Source organism: Ailuropoda melanoleuca, chromosome 5 (assembly GCF_002007445.2).
Source record: "Ailuropoda melanoleuca isolate Jingjing chromosome 5, ASM200744v2, whole genome shotgun sequence".
Taxonomy (NCBI): domain Eukaryota; kingdom Metazoa; phylum Chordata; class Mammalia; order Carnivora; family Ursidae; genus Ailuropoda; species Ailuropoda melanoleuca.
Window position 1 is genome coordinate 42,571,390 of NC_048222.1, and position 24,405 is coordinate 42,595,794.

The 24,405-nt window shown below is 42.3% G+C and overlaps 1 protein-coding gene across 2 annotated transcripts; it reads left to right on the forward strand.

Annotated features, from left to right (window-relative positions):
- The first annotated feature begins 5,028 nt into the window (after nt 1–5,028).
- Nucleotides 5,029–23,873, forward strand: SPG21 (SPG21 abhydrolase domain containing, maspardin). 2 transcript variants are annotated; one of them, XM_011218468.3, is made up of 9 exons: nt 5,030–5,310; nt 9,083–9,169; nt 11,821–11,982; nt 15,015–15,095; nt 16,009–16,154; nt 18,974–19,082; nt 19,871–19,978; nt 21,964–22,104; nt 23,152–23,873. In XM_011218468.3, the coding sequence occupies exons 2-9, from the start codon at nt 9,107–9,109 to the stop codon at nt 23,266–23,268; spliced, it is 927 nt and encodes a 308-aa protein (XP_011216770.1). In that variant the 5' UTR covers nt 5,030–5,310; nt 9,083–9,106; the 3' UTR covers nt 23,269–23,873. The 2 variants fall into 2 exon arrangements, with proteins under 2 accessions (XP_019649694.1, XP_011216770.1); XM_019794135.2 differs by lacking the exon at nt 15,015–15,095 and having other exon boundaries at nt 5,029–5,310.
- Nucleotides 23,874–24,405: the final 532 nt, after the last annotated feature.

Here is a 24,405-nt window from a genome sequence, read left to right on the forward strand (position 1 = left end):
ACACGGGGCTTGAACTCAAGACCCTGAGATCATGACATGAGCTGAGATCAGGAGTCAGATGCTTAACTGACGGAGCCACCCAGGCACCCCAAAATATAGATTCCTGAGCCCAGCTCCAGACCTTGAATCACAGTCTTTTGATACAGGACTCTGCATTTTAGCACACTCAGCAAATAAGTTTTATGCTAGAGTAGTAACAGCTTTAACTAGCTTAAGAGGTGCACATGGAACTGTGTGCTGACCCCTAGGTCCAGGGTCCTCCCAGGAACACAGCATATTCTGTGCTCTTGCTGAAAGGATGGATTTGCAAAAACGTTGCCTCCTTATGCAAGATGCTTCTATTTTGGTTCCTGTCATTGCAGAAAAAAATCAGATTCAAAACAGAATTCAGGTACTTATTAAAAGCTGGGTGACCTACGTCAAGTTACTTAAATTCTTTAATGATTTCTCAAGTTAAAACATGGGTAATACCTACCTTGCAGAAAAGAAACACATCGAATATGCCCAAGGAACTGCCTGGCACATAGTAGATACTCAACAAGTCCTAGATATTAGTGTCGGCACAGTCTAATACTGCTAGAATGCCTTCTTGAGCCTGCAACAGTATTCTCTCCTCTGGGTGGCAGCAACAGCTTGCTGAGATGCCTTTAGACCAACCGGAAGAAAAGAATTTTAGAGTAGGAAAGGTTCTATGATTTAGTAACTCAAAATTTCATTTAAGAGATGATGAAACAGGGACTTAGCAAAAGCTAGCTAGTGACAATGCTATTAGAACCTCAAGACCACAGTAAATTCTGTTAAAAAAAAATATTTTACCCATGGTTTGATTTGGGTACAAAAGTTTATCTGAGCATAAAATCGAGCTCTTGAGAATGGCTGCTGAAAGAAGTTTATTGTTTTATACTTTGTATTTAAGACAGTACAACTTTTCACTTTTCTTAATATTCATCAAACAATTTCAAAGTGAAGATAGATTTTGAAAGGCAGACAGATTCAACAAACATGGCATGAGCCCTGGCCCTGCCACTGACCCTAGGTCTAGGCTGGTTACTCACCCTCTCTAAATCCATTTCCTTATCTACGAAATGAAAATTGTACCTACTTTGCAAGGGATGTCATGAGGGATATATATATGTAATACACCTGGCACAGTGCCTGGAACACAGTGGGTTCTCAAAAGCATTATTACTAGCTAACATTTACTGAGTGCTAGCCAGATTTCCAAGGACTGGACCTGAACTATCTCATTTTATCATTACAAATAACCTTATGAGGCAGATATTGTTCTCCATCCTCATTTTTCCAGAACATTAAATAGCTAATAAGTGGTAGATATGATGGAGTTCACACTCCACTGGTCTGACACCAGTCTGTGGGCCTAGCCACTCTCCTAACCCTGCCTCTATTTGCAAATGTTTTTATCCTTGATCGGGGAATTTAATGTGTTAGGCTTTGGTGCTCAAAGACAAAGAAGTGGGAGCCCATGCTAATTGAGTGCCTATTAATATGTAGGCGCTATACTACACGATTTCTTTCAAAAAGATTTTCTCATTTCAGTTACTATTTAATCACAGTCTGTATTAGCTCTAAGAATTCATAAAGTTTTCTAGAACCCAACAGAGAGAAGCTGCTTTATTTTGTAGTATAATAGTACAGTTCTTGTTTTCCAGGATCCTTTATTGTAACTTTTATTCCAGAATGTAGATTATCACATTGTTACTTACAGAAGAAACATTAATGAGATGCTAAGTTGTCAGATGATAAAAAAAAGATGTGTTACCTTTGCTTAGGAACTTTTATATTAAAAAGTTAATGGATAAACATTAACTTACATAAGAAGGTAAAATATTGTTTCCATAGGCATTTTTTTGTGCAGGCTGCTTTTTAAAAGTTTGATTGGCGGGGGGGGGGGGGCTTGGTTGGCTCAGTTAGTTAAGGGTCTGCCTTCAGCTCAGGTCATGATCCCAGGGTCCTGGGATTAAGACCCATGTCTGGCTCCCTGCTCAGCAGGGATTCTGCTTCTCCCTTGCTCCCTGCCCCTCCCTCCTCCTACTCAAGCTCTCTCTCTCAAATAAATAAAAATCTTAAAAAACAGAACAAGTTCTAAAAAATAAAAAAATAAATAACTGCATATAACTTGTTTCATAGGACCTTTGTTCGGTAGGTAGCAAGCTACAGAATACACATGTCAGCATCTTTGTTGAGCAGTTCCAGAATCCCCACTCTGTGTCTGATCCCTGTAATCCAGTGTGGCAGGTATCTGACACAGACCGGGTCTCGCAGTAAGGGAACAGCCTTCATTTTCAGTCTTGGGTCTCAGCATAATTTGCTATACAATGCTGTAGTCAAATGTATCCTGGGCAGCTTTAAACAATGGTATTCTAAGAACTGGTATTACTGTGAAAAACGAAGTGTTTCGTTTCTCTTTTGCTTTTTCACACAGCCATGGTTTCTGGGGGTAAAATTGAGGTAATTCACTCTAGTGGGTCAGGTGGAAGAGGCATTCTAAGTGGAGGGAAGAGTATATATAAACACCTTGAGGTTTGAGACCTCATAGGGTATTTGGGTGCCCTTCGAGAGAGCCAGACCTGCTCTTGCCTGTGGACCCTGGACTTTAGCTTGTAGGCAGTAGGGAGCTTTTTTTCTTCCTTCCTTTTCTTTTTTTTTTTAAGATTTGCTCTATCCATTTGACAGAGAGAGAACACAAGCAGAGCAGAGGGAACAGCAGGTAGAGGGAGAAGGAGAAGACTCCCCGCTGAGCAGAGAGCCCAATGATGTGAGGCTCAATCCCAGGACTCTGGTATCATGACCTGAGCCGAAGGTAGATGCTTAACCGACTGAACCACCCACGTGCCCCCAGTAGGGAGCTATGAAAGAAGGAGCAGGGCTTAGAGCATGAATATAATTGCTTTTAATTATTTTTAAATCATACAATAATATTTGAATACATTCTTACATAAATTCAAATACTAAATCTTAAGCCAAGGGTCTTCACCACCCTTCCGTCTTCCAGTTTCTCCTCAGAGGTAACCGCTATTCCATTTGGTGTATGTACATACATGCATAAGAGATATATCTAGGGTTATTTTGCACGTGTGTTTTAAAACAAATATTATCCTACTGAAAGAACAATTTGAAGGACAGAGCTTGGGTTTGGGCAATTCTGAGAACCAGCTGGCCCTCTGTTTACTTTGCCTGGTGTTCACAGAGTATTTTGTGAACATTCCAGTTTTTAAGTGAGATTCCCACACAGGGATTGGTGCTGTGGGAACCATATGGAAGACCCCAACCATGACAGCTGCAAACCCTCACAGCCATATCTACCAGGTCTGCCTGCACCATGGCCTGCCCTGGGTCAAAAGCTTGCTCCCTGCAGTTGTGCAATTACAGGACAGCTGGAATTCACAGAGATTAAATGTTCCTTGTCCAGATTAGGGAATGGATAATGTGCCTGCCATGTGTTACAGGACAACTGAAGATCCAAACATGACCATGGGATCCTTTTCTCAGGGAAAGAAAACATTCATTCCTTTGGGTTTGATCTTTTACATTATAATAAAAGTTCACATGCAACAAAATACCTACATAATGAAATCAACAGTCAAATTAAAAATTACTACCAAACTAACAAAATAAGGACTTCTAATATATTTAGGCATATCCATAGCTTAAATCTCATTAGGGCTGTTTCTAAAGCGAGGTCTGGTGGTGTGGGAAATAAGGAATCTACTGTTAGGTATATGTGTGGATAGATTTATTTATTCTCTCATTAATTCATCGAATATACGTTTAGTACCTACTATGAGTCAAATCATGTGCTAAGACACTGGTTGATTACTCTTCCTTTTGCCCTAAATTAAAGCTCACAGCTCACCTGGGGAGACATACATAATGAGTATCCATAATGGTCTTCACATACAACCAGTGATTTGGCAGTTATTCCATTCATTGAACTATTACAAAGTTTTGAGGAAAAAGCCTCAGGTTAAAAGTCTTCTGTAGAAACATGCCCTGTACACGGACCTGGTGCTTATAATAAAAGACCACTTCCTATTACTGACTGAAAATTCTGAAAGAAGTGATGGGGTGGGGAGCCGGCGGCTAAGCCGTGATTGTGCTCTTGGGGAATGCCTCTGAGATTTGTCGAAGTTCTAGACTGGGACCCAACGAAGTTCATGAGCAGCAAGGCAGAGGTCACGACTAAGGATGCAATTTACTCAGATTCTCCCCTGACCTCAATCCCATAAACAGTTGCCGGGGTAAGGGCACAAACCAAAGGCTTTAAACAGGGTATAAGCATTCCCTAAAACAGATTAGGGAGAGGCACTTTCAACAGGACCTTGTTGCAAGATCACAGAAAGACTTCAAACAAGATTTACACGTTATCCAACCGTATTATACATTCTTTCAGCAAACTGCAAATTCCTGAGTAACCTCTGCCACATTCTGCTGAAGAATGTTTATAAATAAACTAATATTCTCTATTCCTTTAAGGGAAAGTGATGCAGGAGCTGGAGGCCTGGTGGGAGCTGTTCTCAGAAATCCCTCAGGATGTCTGCCCAAGTCTGGAAAGTGCTGTGAGGGATGTTACAGGGGAGGACTACGGAGGGCGTCTTTGGTTATGCCAAGAGGAAAAAAAAAAATCTTGCCAAGCAAAGACAGTATACAAATTGCTGTTCACCAAAACCTCTAGCCCAAAGGAGTCCCCCAAAGCTTTACGTGGTGGAGAGAAAACGGTCCGCATCTGCTTCCTCCAGGTGGAAGGCAGAGGCAGGTCCCAAGGATTCAGGCGCCCCCTTCTGCCACTCGCACAATCTCTCCCTCGGTGCCCGATCGAATGGGTGACCTAGAGCTGACCCAGAGGCAACTCGGATCTCTTTCCCGCGTCCGCCGCCACCTCCAAGGCTGTCGCCGATTCCCAACGGGCAAGATGTACTTAAAGCGCCGGGAGTCTCTCACCTTCGTCTCCATCTCGTCCTGTCGTCATGGTGACCGCCCGAGTCACGCAGCCCCGCCCCTTCCTCATAACGTGGCCCCGCCTCCTCCGAACCCGGAAGCGAGAGGCTCGCGCCCACTGCGCGGACCGTTCGGGGAGGGGGAGCGCGGCGGCCCAGGCTCGCCCGGCCGCGCGCCCCGCCCCTCGGAGGCCGGCCCTCCAGCTCGCCCCCACAGTCCGCTGCGCCTGCGGGTACTGAGCGCTACGGCTGCTGGCGCTGACCCGGGCCCAGCCGCCTCCACAGCCCGCGTCCCTACTGGACTGAAGAGCCGCCTTGGGGAGTAGGGAAAGGGACGTGGGGGAGGCCACGGCAGGTGAGGGGTGGGCGAGGCCCTGGGAAGCGGGCTGTGGGTGTGTGATGTGTATAGGCTTGCAAGTGGGTGTGTATGTAGTGTGCGTGGCTGCCTCCGTCGTTGTGACTTTGTTAGTGTGGCCCCTAGTGGGCTGGTCCATGTGACTATGCACGTGATCGCACGTCCCTCTGTGTATGTGTGTGTGTCTGAGTTCGAGTTCGTGGGATGGTCGGTGTACTTGTGACCCTGCCCTTTTAAGGCTTTCACGGTGGGACTGGGAGAGGGTGGGGTCTGTGTTTGGATCATCTGGGGTGGGGGTGGAGGGGGCTCTTGACCAGAGCGAACTGCTGTAATCCGACCCTGGGGATACACTGCTGCATCCCAGGAATATGTTTTTTCAACTTTTAAGAACTCCAGCAGAAAGAAGCTAGTTATTTTGGAATTGCACCTCAGCCTGAAAGTGACAAATGTCTTTGTCATTGCCAGGTGTGAGCCTTGTGGATGAGGGATGAGGAAAGTAGCAGGGCTAGAGTGTTTTGCTTTTCCCCTTCTGGTTTTCCTGGGGAGTTATAAATTCTGCATTTATGCTGCTGCTTTGTCTTCTCGTACAATGTTCCAGCTCTTGTTAGCAGAAAGACTCAAGAGACTAAGGAGTAACTTAATAGCTGTGTGCAAATTTCCAAGAGCTTTTATCCCAAGACAGCACAAGATGAGGTGTCACAGAAGAAATGTCAAGTAGGCAGCTTTTCCTCCTATGAGGTTTAGACAATAATGGAATAAGTTCCAGAAGAAAAGAGGGATAAATCTTCCCCTGAAGAGATCTGAAAAAAGTATAGCTATCTACTGGTGTGGTGAGTTATGGAGACTTGCATTTAAAAAACCAATTGCATCACCTAGAGACTCTCAGGTTCTAATATTTACTTATTTCTGGTATTAATAATCACAGATTTTCCGTATGTGGATCAAATACAGATTGAGATAAAGGATCCAAAAACCTCTGACTAGTTAAGCTGGTTATGTGACTTACACATTTTTAAAGATGATTTTGTTGATTGTCAGGTTCTGTCGAAACCCTGAGGGATAAGTGCATGTAATTCTTGGTGCACACTCACAATTGGCAATTTTATTGTCCAGCACCTCAAGGGCCAGAGAGGACTGGGTGTGGAAAGCACTCCCCGAGGAGGGCGTTTCTTTAGGCAAGATTAAGGCTGATCTCTGCAGCCATTTTCCCACCAGCAAGAACAGGTGCTTTTGTTTTTGTGAAGAATTGAATTGTGAGAGATCAAATCAGTGTTGAACTCATGATCCGCATTTTTTTCTTATTTAATACTGACCAGTTTGGTCACAATCTCAGTTAACTTTTTTTTTTTTTTTGCCACATACAGAATGTTCCTCTTGTGACTTGGAAAAGTATACCCTTTAGTGAATGAAAGAGAGCTAGGAGAACAAACTTCCTTTTCATACAACTCACAGCTGCTTTCCCTTTGCAGCAGTAAGCTTTTTTTTTTTTTTTTTAAACTTAGATGTCAGTTGGTCATATGCAACATTTGGTGTCTTTCTTACCTTCCATGTGCTGCCAAACTAGCACAAGTGTTAAAATCACTTGCCCCTACAAAAATTCAGTCACAGTTGGGTGGAATCTCTCCATCCAGTGAGATCAGTTATAATATGTTACAGTACTGAGTTGGTTGTGAATAATACCAAGGACTGTGGTAAGGAACATCTTTCTACTTGTTGCTGCGGGAAGAGGGGGAGGACAGTGAATGTTCGTGCCTGGGTATGATCTGTATGGGATCTGTGTGATAGTTTGGTTTGTACATTGTAGCCGATTCCCAAAATGAATAATTTATCCCAAGTTTGGCAAATTGAGACGCTAACTATCTGGCTTTAAGGTGCATAGATGTTTTATAAACCTACCGAGTAGATTCAAATGGCTTAGATTTTTTTTAACATGTTAATATTTGTTAAGAGAAAATGGATATGCAAAGAATGATTTTCTTTATTCCAGTATGAATTATAACTACATCTGTGCACACTGATTTCAGCATAAGATTGGCTAAAGCAACTTATAATTTTAACAGACTTCTCTAAAATTACTGGCCTACAATCCTAGCCTTGAGAGAACAGACCATTATTACAATGTCAGGGTTGTAAATCAAGTTTACTAATGGATGTCTACATTTACCATCTCCTTGAGGTTTTGTTTAGTAACCCCTGCAAGGTTAGAGGTAACTGTTAAGACTCTTGAGTTCCATGTACTCCTAAGACAGCAGATGTGGGGGGTCAAAAGGGACGAGTTTAATTGGGTTTAGAGGCCCAGCTCCTGGCCAGTCCAGAGAAGCCCCCTGCCCCCCTAAAATGACAGTTCAGAGTCAGCCCAGGCATTAAGTCTTATGGTCTTGAACACATCTTAGCCCTGTTAGGAAATCCAGAGTTACCCTGGGGGTAGAGGACAGGATGAACAGCAAGTATTTGAATCCTTCCAAACCAGTGGGTGGAAGTTCCTCATTTGGCAATGAGAATCTGCAACAGGGAGCTATAATTTCAGGTTCCTATTACGACATAACACAGATGCCTGAGCAAAGAGGGGCAGCCTTTCAATTGAAGATGCCCAGCCAGTCCAAAGCTCTTAGAGGCCTGGGTCAGAAGGGACTCTGCGATTGTCTTATCCAGTCTTCCTAGGACTTAGTCATCCATTTCGTCATTGGATAATACCTGCTGTGTGCCAAGCACTGTTCTAGGCTTTGGAGATACAGTGGTGAAACAGTCATAGATGAGAAAATAAGCCCAGAGAGGGTCAGTGACTTTTCCAAGGTCACAGAGCTATGAAAGCTAGAAATCACTAATCTCACAACAAAAGACCACGCATTTTTTCTAAAGGCACATATTTTGTTGCTAGATATAGTGCCTTCAAGCCTACTGTGGTATTTTATCATAGATCTTTTAGAGGAGGTTTCATCACTTTTAATCACACCAAGGTGAGCAGCAAATTTTCCTGTATTTTGCATTAAGACCTGCACGTGAAATTCTGAAGTTATGTTCCACTAGAGCCAGATTTGGGGCATTTTGTGAAGTGATCAGGAGACCCGCTCATGTTACCCCCCTTTCCCTAGTGTGGACTGTTCCCCATGATTCAACATGTTTGTTAAAATGGATTCCTAAGGTATTGCCAACACATAGGTATTCCTAAGATACTGTCGACAGAGTTTGCAATCGTTTAACTAGGACGGGCAGTCTGATGTCAGAAAAGACTCCCCTGGGGCGCCTGGGTGGCATAGCGGTTAAGCGCCTGCCTTGGGCTCAGGGCGTGATCCCAGCATTATGGGATCGAGCCCCACATCAGGCTCCTCCGCTGGGAGCCTGCTTCTTCCTCTCCCACTCCCCCTGCTTGTGTTCCCTCTCTCGCTGGCTGTCTCTATCTCTGTCAAATAAATAAATAAAAATCTTTAAATAAATAAAAATCTTTAAAAGAAAAGACTCCCCTGCCTCTGGTTCTAGCTCTGTAATAGCCATAGGATCTCTGGTAAGTCATTCAAATTTCCTAGACCGGATTCTTCATCTGGAAGAACTAAGGGAGTTAGAGTCATTATCTCTCAGGGCCCCTTCCTGCTCTATGACTATAGGATTTCACCAAATTGTTTTCTGTGGCTTAAGTATCTGCTGAGAGGTAAAATAGTCCATTTCCTTGGTTTTACCATTTAACGTATTGTTGGTATAGCTAGACCAGACTCTGCATTTAGTTCTGATGTAAACATGAATTCTTGACGTGAAACATCACATGCTTTTATTTCAGGGTAAACCTCCATTTCAGCTAATCATGGGAGAGATTAAAGTCTCTCCTGATTATAACTGGTTTAGAAGTACAGTTCCCCTTAAAAAGGTATGTATGGTTTTACTACATCTCTTTTTTGCAAAATCTTGTATTGTTTTTGTTTGTGACTGAGATGTTGTGCCTTAGTATTTGAGATTAAAGGCTATTGCCAAGTATCATGACTGTGGGTTGCAGAGCACAAAGCCCACCTGTTTGTCAAGTGCAGTCAACTTGTGAGACTCATTCAAGAGTACAAGTGGGTATGACTATACTCATTATTTTATAATTGCTTTTATGTATTTAAGCAAGCAGGAATATGTGTACTCTGGGTAGTGGAAAGCTTGCAGTAACAGCAACCATATAGTAAGTACAGTCAGATTCTGTTACAAAGCCTTTTCCTGTTCCTCAGATTTAAGATTTACATTGGGTCACACAGATCCTCTGTTTGCAGTCGTAGTCATCTTCCGGAAACCTATTTGCCTGGGATGTCCAAAAACCCTAAGCAGTTATGTTGAAGTTTGACTGCTGACTCTGAGTCCCTAATTAACCCCAAATGTTTGGGGATTACACTAGACAAAGGCTAGTTAAGCCACAGAGCAAAATCTTTGCTGATCCCTTTGCAGAAGTATGAGAGTACAATGATCTGAAAATCTTCTATGTCTCTGTTATAATCATTTTGTCAGGGTAGACATCTGTAGAAGTACCATGCAGGTTTGAATTAATGACAGAACTATTCTCCGTATAGAATTTGGCATACAGTTCTCCTCCAAGTATAAACAGAATATCTGCTGTATACCTGACAGTGTTGTAGGAAGTTCCCAGATACCTTATTTAAGTCTTCCAACAGTTTAAGAAAGTGGGTAGTGATGCCCATTTCACAGATGAGAAAACCGAGGTCCAGAGAGGTTAACATGTTAAAGGTCACATAGCCTGGTAGAGTCTGGATTATAATCAAATTAATCTGGCTTCAAAGTCAGATGTACTTGACTGCTTACGAAAAGGAGCCTCCCTTCCTTCTTGTTCCCTGGGAAACACTACCCACGCTAAAAGATAATTGGCTCCTGGGGTTCCTCTACTTTGTCCCATCCCCTCAAGTAACCCATGTGAGCTCCTCTGGATGGACTCACTTTCTCAGCAAGCTGATCACCAGACCCAAAACAACCCAAACTTATCGAAATATACTTAGAAGTAGTTATAGCAAGTAGTTTCATTGATGTAATTTTCTCCAGCTGTCAGGTCAGTCTGGTCCACGAGTCGTGATTAAGTTTGCTTGAAATTTCATGGTGCTAGATTTTAAATTATCAAAGAGATACTGTGTCTTCTAAAATTATCAAATAAAATTCTGACAAATTTGCCTCAGGAAACTCTGGGAACATTGAAGTGATAAACTTACTCCAAATGGATTGAAATAATTTCCTAGAAAATTTTAGAGATGTGACTATCTTATCTCATGTGAATGTTATTACTACAAGATTGGGATTTATTGTGTGCACTAGCAAAGGCCATTAAGAGATTTTTACCACAATCATAGCAAAAAGAAACAAAAAAACAAAACCCCAAAAAACAATGAAAAGCAAAATTGTGAGTGGCAAAATACAAAGGGCAAAAACACGAATATGAAATATTATTGTCATCATCTGTGATCTGGGGAAGTCCAAAAGGGAATTGTTAGGGTCCTCTGGACTTTACCTTGCCCCGTTTGTCCGCTCTCACTGATGCCTGTGATCCAGTCAGCGTGTTGCCATCCGGAATGACACTGTGGGCCCACAGCGCTGCCAGTTAGGAGCTCTCAGAAAATAGAACCTGGAGGCCTTGAATTTTTTAATGTAAAAGTAGGATAGATATTGATTTGCATTGGCAAAAGTTCAGGCAGTTAATGTACTTATCCAAATCCCACCAAAAAGTCAGCCAAAGAAAACAGAAACAGTCATGCAGTGAATAATACTAATATCTGACACTCACTGAACATATAATACCTGCCAAACTCGGCGCTGAGCGCTTGGCTTGTCTCAGCTCATTTAATGCTCGTCTTTTTTCCCTGTTGGGTTAAGAACCACTAATTCAAGAAGGTTTCTGAGGACCTTCCTGCTCCCTACCCCCTTTTCCCAAGAAAGCCCGTTTTTTCCTGTGTCCACTCCGTGCACCTGACTGGTTTGAAACATTCTTCCAGGACAGGGACACCTACAGCTGCAGCGTCCGTCCTCTCTAGCAAGAGTCTCCCCCTCAGAGGTGTGGTCTGGATCAGGTTCCAGAAGCATCTCCTGAGTGGTACCGTCTCTCCCTAGTTTGTCCTGAGAGCCTGGAGTCTTTTCTCCCCTCTGGACAGTGCTGGAGAATGACTCTGCAGATTGCCTCCTACACACACAAAGCCAGAAGTTTGGGGAAGAAATAAGATGCCATGTACTGGGGTTTACTGTTTAATGGTAAACAAAACAGGCTTCATATAATCACGGATGGGAAAGAAAAATTAAAAACTGATTAAAAAAAAAAAACAGCTCTTTGGAAGAGTCTGAAGCCATGCTGTGTAATATGTTAGCACTGAAGAGGGAAAAAAGAGACCAAAGCAGTTTATTAAAATGCTAGTCTGGTGTGATCCCCAGGGTACCTTGTAAGAACCAAGGCAGTGACATTAAAATTGTCAGAGAAATTGTAGTGTAAAGTAACGATATAAAACCAAATCCATAAGGTTTTCCATTTTTTTCTTACACCTTTCCCTCCAGATTATCGTGGATGATGATGATAGTAAAATATGGTCGCTGTATGATGCAGGCCCCAGAAATATCAGGTGTCCTCTGATATTTCTTCCCCCTGTCAGCGGAACTGCAGATGTATTTTTCCGGCAGATTTTGGCTTTGACTGGATGGGGTTACCGGGTTATAGCTGTAAGTATTACTGGCTCAGTATTACAGTTCGAGTCCACATATCGTGGGGTTTTTCATAGGTGTGTGCTTCTGTTTCTGATTATAGTAATGGGCATGGGGGGTTTTTTTGCTTATTTTTTTTTTTAATTGAAGGAAGATACTGTTTTCCCTTTTTTAAATGTGAAATGAAACCTTTTGAAGGAAGGCGGTACAGTACAGGGACATACAGAGAAGCATAGGGGACAGACCTCTGTGGAGAGCTCGTGCCCAGCTTTTGTGTTCATTCTCTAAAGTCTGAACGGTAGGAAGCATCGGCCTTGTTTATGGGTGAGGAAATGGAGGTCCAGGCCATTTGGGTGATCATGGCAGGTCATGGCCACTAGGCAGTGGACGGAGAACCGGCCTGAGTTTTCTGACTCCATTTCCCCTCCTAGTTCATTACACCGCTGTGTCCGGGGGAGCTGCACGTGCACTATTACCCAGCAAGGGGTCTGCTAAGTTCAGGTGACTGAACGCTTCCTTAATTAAGTCTTCAGTTGAGATGAGATTTATTAATTAGACTGCTCATACCCTCAGCATTTGGTTAAGAAGTTTTTTGTTTCTAATTGTTATTTAATTACGAGTTTGGACTAAATCTAGTTTCCTGTTGATCATTCTCGAATCTCCTCTGCGAGAACAGTGTAGGTGAGGAAGGCAGTGTTGTCTGTGACTAGTTTTGTGGCATGCCTCGACTGTGTTAACAGTGGAGCCTGGTCTCCTAGCTTCCCAGGAAGAAGAGACTCTTGGGCTTTGAGCTGGCAGTTGTTTCTGGGAGCTGGAATAGTAACACCTAAACAGGTCTCCCTGTGGGAGTATTGCTGTTACTATTTTATTTACTGTCTGAAGGAGAGAAAACTCGGACCAGATCTCTTCTCTTGGAAGGTAACTGAAAATTCTCTTGGGTTTACCACCAACTAGGGTCACACAAAACAAATCCCAGTTCTTTCTCCGGACAGCCCTTCTGGAGGAAACGAGTTATTATCAGCACCTCCTGCTGCCTTCCCCCAAGGTCTTTTCTTCTCTGGCAAAATTCTCCGCATTCTTTAATCATTCCTCATATGGTGTGTTTTGAGTCTCTGCAACATAAGCCTCCCTTGTTCTGGGTTTTCATAAATTCCTCTTGGCGAACAGCATTTCAGGAGAGCAAGATGGCAGCTGCAAGCCGGTCCTCTGCGGCCTGAGACACCGTAGTACCTTTCCTGGTGGCCGCTGTTAATCAGCGGGGGGGCGGGGACACTGAGTGGCCACGGGCATCTCTCCCACTTTAGAGCACTGTCTGAAGTTGACTGTGTGGTTATTGCTCTAGACTGACAGGTCATGATCGCTTTGCTGTCTGGATGGATATTTCTTCTTGCCCTCAAGCTTCTTGATGTGGGATTTCCTTATTTCATTAGCTAGACAATGAATAAAGAAAAGGCCAGGCGCGCCTGGCTGGCTCAGTTGGTGGAGCGTGTGACTCTTGATCTTGGGGTTGTGGGTTGAGCCCCACATTGGGTGTAGAGATTACTTAAAAATAAAATATTTAAAAAAATAAAATAGAAAAGGCCAGTGGTGTCTTCAAAGTTACTTTGTCCTTATGTGCCTAACCCCAGGAGATTTTAAAACTAATTAGGTACTTGTTAGTGTCTCACAGTTAAAAGGCACAGGTCGTTTGCTCATTTAAGTTTTTTTTTTGAGGTAACTGTAGATTCACATGTCGTCAGAAACGGTACAGAGATATCCTTTTTATACTTTGCCCAGTTCGTCCCAATGGTAACATTCGATAAAACTGTAGTAGGATATCATAGCCAGGGTATTCATACAATACACTGATCTTATTCAGATTTCCAGTTTTTCTTGTACTCAGTCGTGTTATGTGTATGTATCTGTGTTAAGTTGTATACAACTTTATCACCTGTCTAGGGCATAGATATCTTTAAATTAAAGGCTTCATAAAAATATCCTCTTGGGGCGCCTGGGTGGCTCAGTTGGTTAAGCATCTGCCTTTGGCTCAGGTCATGGATTCCAGGGTCCTGGGATCAAGCCCCATGTCAGGCTCCTTGCTCGGCGGGGAGCCTGCTTCTCCCTCTCCCTCTGCCTGCTGCTTCCCCCTGCTTGTGCACTCTGTCAAATAAATAATTTTTTAAAACTTTAAATAAGAAAAATAAAAAATAAAATAAAAAATATATCATCTTCTTTCTTTTCTGTCATCCGACTGAAATTCTCAAATTTTCTGGTAGGGAGAGGCTGTTCTCCATCCTGTCAGAATAGTGGAATCTTATCCACAAATGAGATTTTTAAAAGTAACATAATTACATCAAATCTAAAATTATCCTATTATATACATGGCAGTATCTATTCCAGTGAGTTGTTAATGACAAAGTGAATCTAAGTGCTTAAAACAACTAGCCTGTCAGGCAGCTTTTACTTATTAAAAAGAGGAGAATTCTTAGGTGACAAGCTGGAATCCCCTCAAAAGGAGTTCATGACTTGTGTTTCTTTTTCTCCTCATCAGCAGCAATCGTAGGCTACTTAGGGTCAAGCACCATGCTTTTTTGGTCACAAATAAAAGTACAAGAAATCAGAATGACTAAGTCAATTAAAAATGAGGAACAATTTTATTGAATACTCCCTTCAAGCCATGCTGCCAAAAAGATAGGGAATTCTCCCTAGACAGAATTTTCTTTTGCGTTCTCCTGAGCTGTAATTTAGAATTAAGTTGGATTTAAGGGCAAACAGTATTTCTTTACTTGAAAGGATTCTGCCCTATTCCTCCATGAACCTCAGAGTTTCTTAGCTATTTGGAAATAGATGTGAATTGAAATTGTTGTTCACATAATATCACTGGTGTGCTATTCTTTTTTTAAATTCGTCTGTTAGGTAAAATGTGAATTTTAAAGTTTAGAAGAAGGTGAGAGCTTATTTTCACATAGTTTGAATAAGGAGCAGAGCTTGAGAAATAAGAAATGCTATTATGGGAGTCCTAAATTTTTCATACATATATTGTTATTCATTAATAATTGTTATTATTTCAGTTGCAGTATCCAGTTTATTGGGACCATCTTGAATTCTGTGATGGATTCAGAAAACTTTTAGACCATTTACAACTGGATAAAGTGAGTCCCCTAAAAGTAATTATTTAAATGTGATTTTAATGCAACATTTACATTGTAAAGACCGGTGCTTTCTTTTTTTTTAAATGATAGTTCTTTTGAGATATAATTCACACACCATACAATGTACCCTTTTAAAGTGTGTGAATGTGGTTTTTAATATAGTCACAGACAGGTGCAACCCTGTCCACAGTCAATTTTAGGACATTGTTTTTTTTCACCCCAAAAAGAAACTCTGTATTCATTAGCAGTCACTCCTCACCCTTCCTCCCACTGGCCCTGGCAACTTAATCTACTTTCTGCCTGTGTAAATGTACTCCTTCTGGGTAGTTTATATAAATGGAATCATGCCATATTCGTCTTTTCTGACTTAACTTAGCATAACGTTTGCATGGGTCATCCAAGTAGCAGCTTGTGTCAGTACTTCGCGTTCCTCGCTGTGGCCAGATAACACCCCGTCACATAGCTGTACCACATTTTATTTATCCATTTGTCAGTTGATGCACGTTTGGGTTGTTGCCATTGTTTGGCTGTTAGAAATAACACTGCCCTGAACATCTGTGTACAAGTTTGTGTGTGGACGTATGTTTTCGGTTCTCTTGAGTGTGTACCTAAGAGTAGAATTACCAAATCATAGTTTCCTTAAACATAAATTACTAAGTGGTTTCATTTTCTGGTGCAGTCTGTGGATATGTTTTTTAACTCGTATTTGTATACACAGATTGTTTTCCTGACATGATGTATAAATTGTATATACATACAGTATTTCCTAAGCGTGGAACTGCTGTAGATAGTTCGTCTAATGACTAGTGATGGCATTATAGTCTGTGGTTGGTGATAACTAAAACATGTTTTTTTGGTCTTTATGTTCAGGATTGATTATTTTAGTATCCTTCTTGTGTGTGTTTGCAATTAGGTTCATCTTTTTGGGGCTTCCTTGGGCGGCTTTTTGGCCCAGAAATTTGCTGAATATACACACAAATCTCCCAGAGTCCATTCCCTCATCCTGTGTAATTCCTTCAGTGACACCTCTATCTTCAACCAAACTTGGACTGCAAACAGGTAAGAACGTAAACGTTTGGCCAAAATTCTTAGGATTTTTGTTCAGTGGAATTTTTAAAATGTTGACTTTTGGGTTTTTTGTTGCACTACGGAGTGGGGGGAAGAGGTTATACCTAGTTCTGTCACTGAAACTACCCCTGCTTTTGAACTTACAATCAGAGGCCCCTGGGTGGTGCAGTCGGTTGAGCTTCAAGCTCTTGGTCTTGGCTCCGGTCATGATCTCAGGGTTGTGAGATGGAGCCCCGCGCCGGGCTCTGCGTTCAGCATGGAGTCTGCTTGAGATTCTTTCTCCCCCTCCCTCTGCCCCTCCCACTCGTTCTCTCTCTCTCTCTCAAATAAATAAATCTTTAAAAAAATTTTTTTAAATAAAATTAGAAACAATCAACTTTGCAGAAGAAAAGAATGGAATGAACTCTGAGTCCAGCTATTTCTGTTACTCTAAATTAGTTTAGCTTTGTTAAGTGTACAGTCGTGTGCTCTTAGAGTTTCTCTTCAGTGTCTGTGTAATTAATACAGAGTTCTGCTTGTTCCACGTATTGTTTCGTGTAAACGGTGCTGTATACTGACTGACACAGTGTCTTCAGGCATTTGGCTTCCCCCAGTTTTTCATCATGTTCTACTGGAAATCTTTGTACAAATTACTTTTTTTCCTTCCCTTTCTGGGTTATTTCCTTGAGATGTGTTTCCAAAAATAGAGGGACTAGAACATTTAGTCTGTCAGCAGACGTTTTGCACATCATGACACGTTAATAGTAGTCAGCTTCCAGAAGATGGAAATGGAACGCTTTGTGGGGCAACCAGTGGGGTGCTTGTTTCCTTTGAACCATCCTTTCATTGAAGATACCATTTTAAGTAGTTTGATCAGTATCTGATAGTACCTCAAAGCAGATTTAATGTTTCTTTCATTGCTAGCGAGGCGAGGCTCTACCCTAAAAAAAAAGGGGGGGGTCCAATGAGTAAACGTATCTGTATGATTAGGCTGATTTCCACAGAATGCTATAGGTAAACATTGGTTTCTTGATTTTCACATCTCTTTAAAATTGTAGGGGCAGCTGCCTGGCTCATTTGGTAGACTATGTGACTCTTGATCTCTCGGTCATGAGTTTGAGCCCCATGTTGGGTATATAGCTTACTTAAAAAAAAAATTGTTCTCTGTTCTTTTTAAAAGCTTTTCCTGATGTTATCTCAGTAGTTTGCTCAGCATTTGTGCAACAGTTTCTTACATACGTTAGCTACAAACAGTTCATGTCCAGACAAGGCTCTAAAGCTCATTGATTATTTTTGATGATTTTAATGTTTTTTAATTGTCCGAAGCCAAGACTGCCCCTACTTTGTTTGTGCTCCTGCATGTGAGCTATGTTTTATCGGGTATCTAGTGCTTGCTGTGTGCCACACATTGAGGCTACAGGGGCAAGCAAAGCCAGCAGGGTCGGCCCCTCCCAGAGGGTACCTAGGCAGCATCACCTTGAGACGGTAAGGAAGCTGTATGGGGCAGGGTGGAGAAAGGTTGTGAAAGATGGCCAGCTGTCCTTGTGAGGGAAGCTCAACCTCCAACAAGCCGTTCCATGGAGAACGTGCATCAGAAGGTAGTCTGCTCCTTTTATAAGTCATTTTCAGCATAGGTGTAGAGAAAATAGTGTTTATCCTATATAATGGCTCTCAACATTTGTAATTAATGGAATAAATACCAACTAAAAATCACATATAGAAATTCGTAGATTGAATTGCCTTGAATTAGCTCAGTTGAATCTACTAGTAGCAAACTTTGGGAGGTACAATAACTCTTTCATTTTGCTTTTTTGAAATATCAATCAAAAGGTGATATAGGGGCACCTGGGTGGCTAAGTCGTTAAGCGTCTGCCTTCGGCTCAGGGCGTGATCCCAGGGTCCTGGGATCGAGCCCTGCATCAGGCTCCATGCTCCACTGGGAGCCTGCTTCTTTCTCTCCTTGTGTTCCCTCTCTCGCTGGCTGTCTCTCTGTCAAATAAATAAATAAAATCTTTAAAAAAAAAAAAAGTGATATAAACCTGAAAGCTGAGATCTTAAGTTTTCAGTTTTGGGTTTTTTTAAGATTTATTTATTTATATTAGCACGATGGAGGAGGGGCGGAGGGAGAATCTCCAGCAGACTCCCTGCTGAGCAGGGAGCCCAAGGCGGGGCTGGATCCCACGACCCTAAGATCGTGACCTGAGCCGAAATCATGAGTTAACCACTTAACTGACTGAGCCACACAGACGCCCCAGGTTTTCAGTTTTCTAAAGGAAACAGTTTAGCCATTGGAAAGAAGGCCAATTAGTTAAAAAAAAAAAAATCCTCAGAATTGTCAAAATGTCTACCTTGGTAAAGGTATTTGAAATACTGCTTATAGGGGCACCTGGGTGGCTCAGCCGTTAAGCGTCTCTCTGCCTTCGGCTCAGGGCGTGATCCCGGCGTTCTGGGATCGAGCCCCACATCAGGCTCCTCCGCTATGAGCCTGCTTCTTCCTCTCCCACTCCCCCTGCTTGTGTTCCCTCTCTCACTGGCTATCTCTATCTCTGTCAAATAAATAAATAAAATCTTAAAAAAAAAAAAAAGAAATACTGCTTATAATTATTCTACATCCTCAAAATTTTAATCATACTAAACCATAACTCTTTGGGAGCTTGGGAAAATATTTATAAAAACAAGATGCTTCAAAACCAGCTCTTTGAAAGAAGAGACTAGGTCTTTTTTTCCTTTGGATCCAGGTACCTAGCTAATACAAAGCTTCAGTATCTAATGAATATTCTCTATTTTTGCGTCATCTTGCAGATTTAAATTATCAGGTCTTTGTTTTACAGCTTTTGGCTGATGCCATCATTTATGCTCAAAAAAATCGTTCTCGGAAACTTTTCATCTGGCCCAGTGGACCCTATGATGGCTGATGCTATTGATTTTATGGTGGACAGGGTAAGGATCATGGCATTAGAATGGGGACACCTTGAACTAAGAATTTTCATGTCTCCTTGCTTCCTGATGATGTCTCTTTGAGTATGTATTAGAGATGTTTGTTAAGCAGTCTTCCATATTTACTTTAATACACCCAATAGATGTCACTGCTGGTAAGTAATTCATCACAATCACTTGCAGGGAGCTTTTAAAAATAGAGATTCCAGGGGCACTGGCTGGTTCAGCTGGTATGACGTGCGACTTAATCTCAGGGTCATGAGTTTGAGCCCCATGTTGGGCACGGAGCCTGTTGAAAACAAAAAAGAAATACAGATTCCAAGGCCTCGCCAGCCCATTGAACTGGAATCCCTGGGCATTGGGCCTGGGTATTTGTATTTTTACTCTATTCCCCCTCCTCCTCCTCCCCAAGGAGAGTCTGAAGTAGCAGGTCTGCAGACTTGCATTTAGGGGCTATGGGGCTAGATGGTTTTTCCTGAGGTCTCTTCCAGCTCCAAAATCTCTTCAAAGTGTTTATCTGGCACTCGGGGGCTTTGGGAAGTGGCTTGCTGCCCACAGGCACTTGGTTGAAGAGGCAGTTCAGGTGGAAGGCTCCTGAACGCCCCAGCATAGAACAACGCCACCAGCTGGGAGGCCCAGTGCATGGTCTCTCGGATAGACTATTTCCTCACTAGTGACCTGGCTCATCACATATACTACCGCCTTTATAAGCGCAGATATTATCTGTGGATTTAATGTAAATGTGAGGAACAAAATTAAATCAAGAACTTTGCGTGTGTTTCTTCCTGCAGCTGGAAAGCTTGGGTCAGAGTGAACTGGCTTCAAGGCTTACCCTGAATTGTCAAAATTCTTACGTGGAACCTCATAAGATTCGGGACATCCCTGTCACCATTATGGATGTAAGCTTCCTTTTAAGTAAAATAGATGTTTTACCTTTTTAACTGTATATTTCAAGAGCTTCCTCATAATTATTTTATAATTTTTCAGTGCACCTCTTCAAATGCTACCTTGGTTTTTTTTTTTTTTTTTTTTTTAACAACCCCTCTGCCCCCCACCAGCTTTTTCAATTCTAAAACAATCAGTTTATTGCTTATCCCATATTTTCCTTGGTAGGAATAACACCACTGAAATCAGAATAAACATAAACAAACATGGTAGTCCTTACCCATTTTGATGTATCTTTGCTATTGTCCTCGCCAGATGTTGCACTTTAGCTATTACGCATCTGTGCAGCAAAGAAAAGTTGCCTCACGGGGGCAAAGAATCAAGAATTCCATGAAGTCTAATTAGCACAAAAGCTTGCTGCTTATATTTTTGAGTTGTGGTAAAATATACATAACAAAATTTACCATTTGAACCATATTTAAGTGTACGGTCTAGTGGCATTAAGTACATTTACAGTGTTGTGAAACTGTCACCACCATCCATTTCCAGAACTTTCCATCATCCCAAAGTGAAACTCTGTACCCATTAAACACTAGCTCGCCAGTCCCTCCTCCTCCCAGACCCTGGTAACCAACATTGTACTTCCCGTCTCTGTGTATTTGACTCTTCTGTGTACCTCGTGTAAGTGGACTCACGTGGTATTTGTACTGCTAGGTCTCCACGGTTTATTCATGTTGTAGTGTATATTAGAGGCTGGATCATATTCTGGTATAGGATATACCACGTTTTATGTAGCCAGTCATCTGTTGATGGGCATTTGGGTTATGCCACCTTTTGGCTCTCTCGAATCACGCTGCTCCGAGTATTGGTGTACAAATACCTGAGTGCCTACTTTCACTTCTTCTGGGTCTGTACCTAGAAGTGAAATTGCTGAGCCATATGGTGAGTCTGTGTTTAACTTCTTGAGGAACCGTGATACCATCTTCCACAGTGGCTGTGTCATTTTCCATTCCCACCAGCAATTCCCAAGGGTTCTAGTTGTTCCGTACCCTCCCCAACGCTTGTTATTTCCTGTTTTTTGATAATGGCCATTCTAATGGATGCAAAGTGGTATTTCCTTGTGGTTTGGGCTTATTTTTTTTAAATCTTATAACTGTTTTGCCTCATAAATGGATGTATTGCTAAAATCGACGTATTTTTAAGAATTGATTTTTGTCAGGAAATTATCCATTACAAGCATGTAAATAATAAGTTCTCATTCTCCACTGTAATCTCTGCATTCCGACATTTACCATGACAAGAGCTTTCCAGTACTCTTGGTGAAATATTTGGTCCTCACGGTGCATTTGCGCTCCTTGGCCATCTTTCAAAGCTGAGCTCATCACTTGGGTACATGGTCACTGAAAACTTGTGTATAAGTTTTAGCACACTGGAGATGCTTTCTCTGTGTGTGTGCGCTTCATTTAAAAAATTACTTTCTGAAAACTTGTTTGCGTGTGTGTGAACATTAAGTTTATGTGGGCATTAAAAGATGTCTAAAAATCATATACTTCGAACTGCTAACAGTGGCTCCCCCAGGAAAGGATCGGACTTTTTCTTATACTCTTAAAAATTTGGGGGGGGGGTTCACTGAGCACATACTACTTATGTAGCTGTTTTTAAGTAATAATAATATTTAAAAGTTCTTTTGGGGTTTCAGTGATCTTTTTGAAATTAATTGTCATTCACTATTAATTTCGTTAGCTATGTTTGAGGAGAAAAAATTCATGATAGAATTTTTCCCCCGGTGAATGCAAGAGACATTTGACAATAAAATCTGTAGCTTATGTTGGGGTTACAAGTCACCAGGGATGAGCAGGAGAAGGCCCGGGCTGGCCAGGGTTCAGCGGTGTCTCTTCACAAGAAAGAAATGCTTTGGGAGGCACTTTCTACAATGTGCAAAGAACATATTAAAATACCGGTAGGCTTCAGCTTTGTGGTGTTTTTTTTTTTTTTAAAGGTATTTGACCAGAGTGCACTTTCAACCGAAGCTAAAGAAGAAATGTACAAACTGTATCCTAATGCCCGGAGGGCTCACCTTAAAACGGGAGGCAATTTCCCATACCTGTGCAGGAGCGCAGAGGTGAATCTCTATGTACAGGTGAGTCCCGGCCTGGAAGCCAGAGCACCTTGAACCCAAAGTGTACGGTCTTTGAAACATAAAGCTGCTTTTGTTGTTGTTGTTGTTGTTGTTGTTTTTTGATGGTGGAATAAGAGAACTACAGAGTTCTCTGTAGGCATGAGGCATTCGCTTGAAAAAGGTAGTTGACGTTAATAATTTATAGCAGAATTCACGCGGGTATATTAGAGACAGTCGGGTGACTCTCTGCCTCTCATCTCTTCTAAGAACAGCAGGCCCACATCCACACGTACGAAGTAGCCGTGTCCCATGATGTGACCTTGTGTCCTGGAGACAGTGAATTCAGTCAGAGCAGGACACCTTCATGAAGAAACTTCCTGATCCATTTTTAATGCGTTAAAAAAACACACGCTGGGGTGGGTGCCTGGGTGGCTCAGTCAGAAGAGCGTGCGACTCCCGATCTCAGCGTTGTGAGTTTGAGCCCCATATGGGGGGTAGAGATTAGTTAAATAAATGAAACTTAAAAAAAACAAAAAACCACACACACACACATAAAAACGAACAAAAACCGCCACTTCATCCTCTACCCAAATGGATATTAAAATAGCAATGAGAAAGTATTGCTTTGGCAGTTTGGCAAGAAGAATCAAGAACTTTAGAAGCCAGTCACATCCTTTGGCCCCATCATCCACTTGTGGCAATGGATCCTAAGGAGAGGACCCTAAATTCATAAAAGCTTGATGCCAGGAGACGCTCACCATGGTCTTAGAGCAGCAGAGGATGAGAAGGACCGGCGTCGCAGCAGCAAAGCAGGAGGGGAAACACCTACTCACAGAGCAGCTCGCCACCAGTCAAGGTGCTGATGAAGGGTTTGTAGGAACTTGGAGACACCGTCACACAGGACATAGGGAGCAAAGATGCCAAATTGTGGTTTTCAAAATTCTTCTTTGACTTTCCTATGTTTTCCAATTTTTTCTCTCATTAGTATGTGTTACTCTGTGATTTTAGAAGTGTAAAACGTTTATATGCTGTCACGGCATTTAAAATAACCATCCTGTGTTTCTGCAGATCCACTTGCTGCAATTCCACGGAACCAAATACGCGGCCATTGACCCGTCGATGGTCAGCGCTGAGGAACTGGAGGTGCAGAAGGGCGGCCTCAGCATCAGTCAGGAGGAGCAATAGCTGTGGCGTCGCCTGTTGATGACAAGTGATCTAGAGAGCTCTTGTACAATCAGCAGCGTGAGTGCCCGCCAGCCGGCCTCTCTGTTCCGTTGTCGGGTTCACCGGTTATCACTGTGTTTGGAAGTAGGACTGATTGTCATCTTTGTGACAGGCGGCAGCTCTTCTAAGCCGGTGTTACCGTTCCCTCTTTGGTTTGTTTTTTAGCTTTCGAATTTGAGGAAGTACTTTTGAAGACTCCCATTTTAAGAATTGTGAAAATTTTGCTACCAGAAGTCTTCTCACCACTGTGTTCTTAAGTGAATGTTGATTTCTGAGGTTTGGGATTTTGTGTTGGTTGTTTTTTTTTTTTCCTTTTCTTTCCTCCTTTCTTTTTATGTTATTGCTGTAAGTGCTGCACGTCCAGATGGTGTATCAGAAGGACACTGGTTATTTTATGCTTTCGTGGCTATGACCGTTGCCAAGTGCCCAGGCTGTCTGTCACCCCACCGTTTGCCCTCCTGCAAAATCAACTACTTCTGATTTCCGGTTAAACAGATCATTTTCCGTTCTATCTGTTGTCTTGCTAGCCACTACAGTCATTTGGAATAAAAATTCAATTTCAGTGAGTGGCTTTGGTGATGACTGTAGCTGCCCAGCTGGGCTACATAGACACAGGACGTCGTGAGAAGCCAGTTCTGTGACATTAGGTGAGTTACTTAATCTCACTAAAGTGCAGTTTGCTCTTTGTAAAGTAACAGTAGCCCTTATTTATTGAGCTGTTAGTACGTGCCAGGAACTTTTCATACCTTCTTGTCTCCCCCTCAGTGGGAACATCTCTTAAATCTTTTAAACTGTAAATTCCTCATTTTTTTCTTGGCATTAATTTGTTGAAGAAATAGGCTCATTTGCTCTGTAGACTTCCCCACCGTCTGGATTTGGCTGATTACAGCCTCACGGTGTCCTTTAACTAGTTTCTATGCCCCTGGTATTTCCCATAAACTGCTAGTTACATCTGGAGGGTCCGGCAGGCTCACATGTAGTCCTTTGGGCGAGAACACTTCATAGGCAGAGCTGTGGGCTTCCCACTGCCACCTCGGGAGGCACGGAACATCTGGCTGTCCCTGAGTCATGGTGAAGATGGCTGGGTGGGGTCAGGCT

What these genes read in the sequence shown, in the direction of transcription:
- SPG21 (XM_011218468.3), top strand. Translation starts at nt 9,107, where the DNA reads ATGGGAGAGATTAAAGTCTCTCCTGATTATAACTGGTTTAGAAGTACA. An exon ending in GGGGTTACCGGGTTATAGCT is followed by an intron (nt 11,983 to 15,014) that starts GTAAGTATTACT and finishes TTATTATTTCAG; the next exon opens with TTGCAGTATCCAGTTTATTG. An exon ending in TTGATTTTATGGTGGACAGG is followed by an intron (nt 19,083 to 19,870) that starts GTAAGGATCATG and finishes TTCTTCCTGCAG; the next exon opens with CTGGAAAGCTTGGGTCAGAG.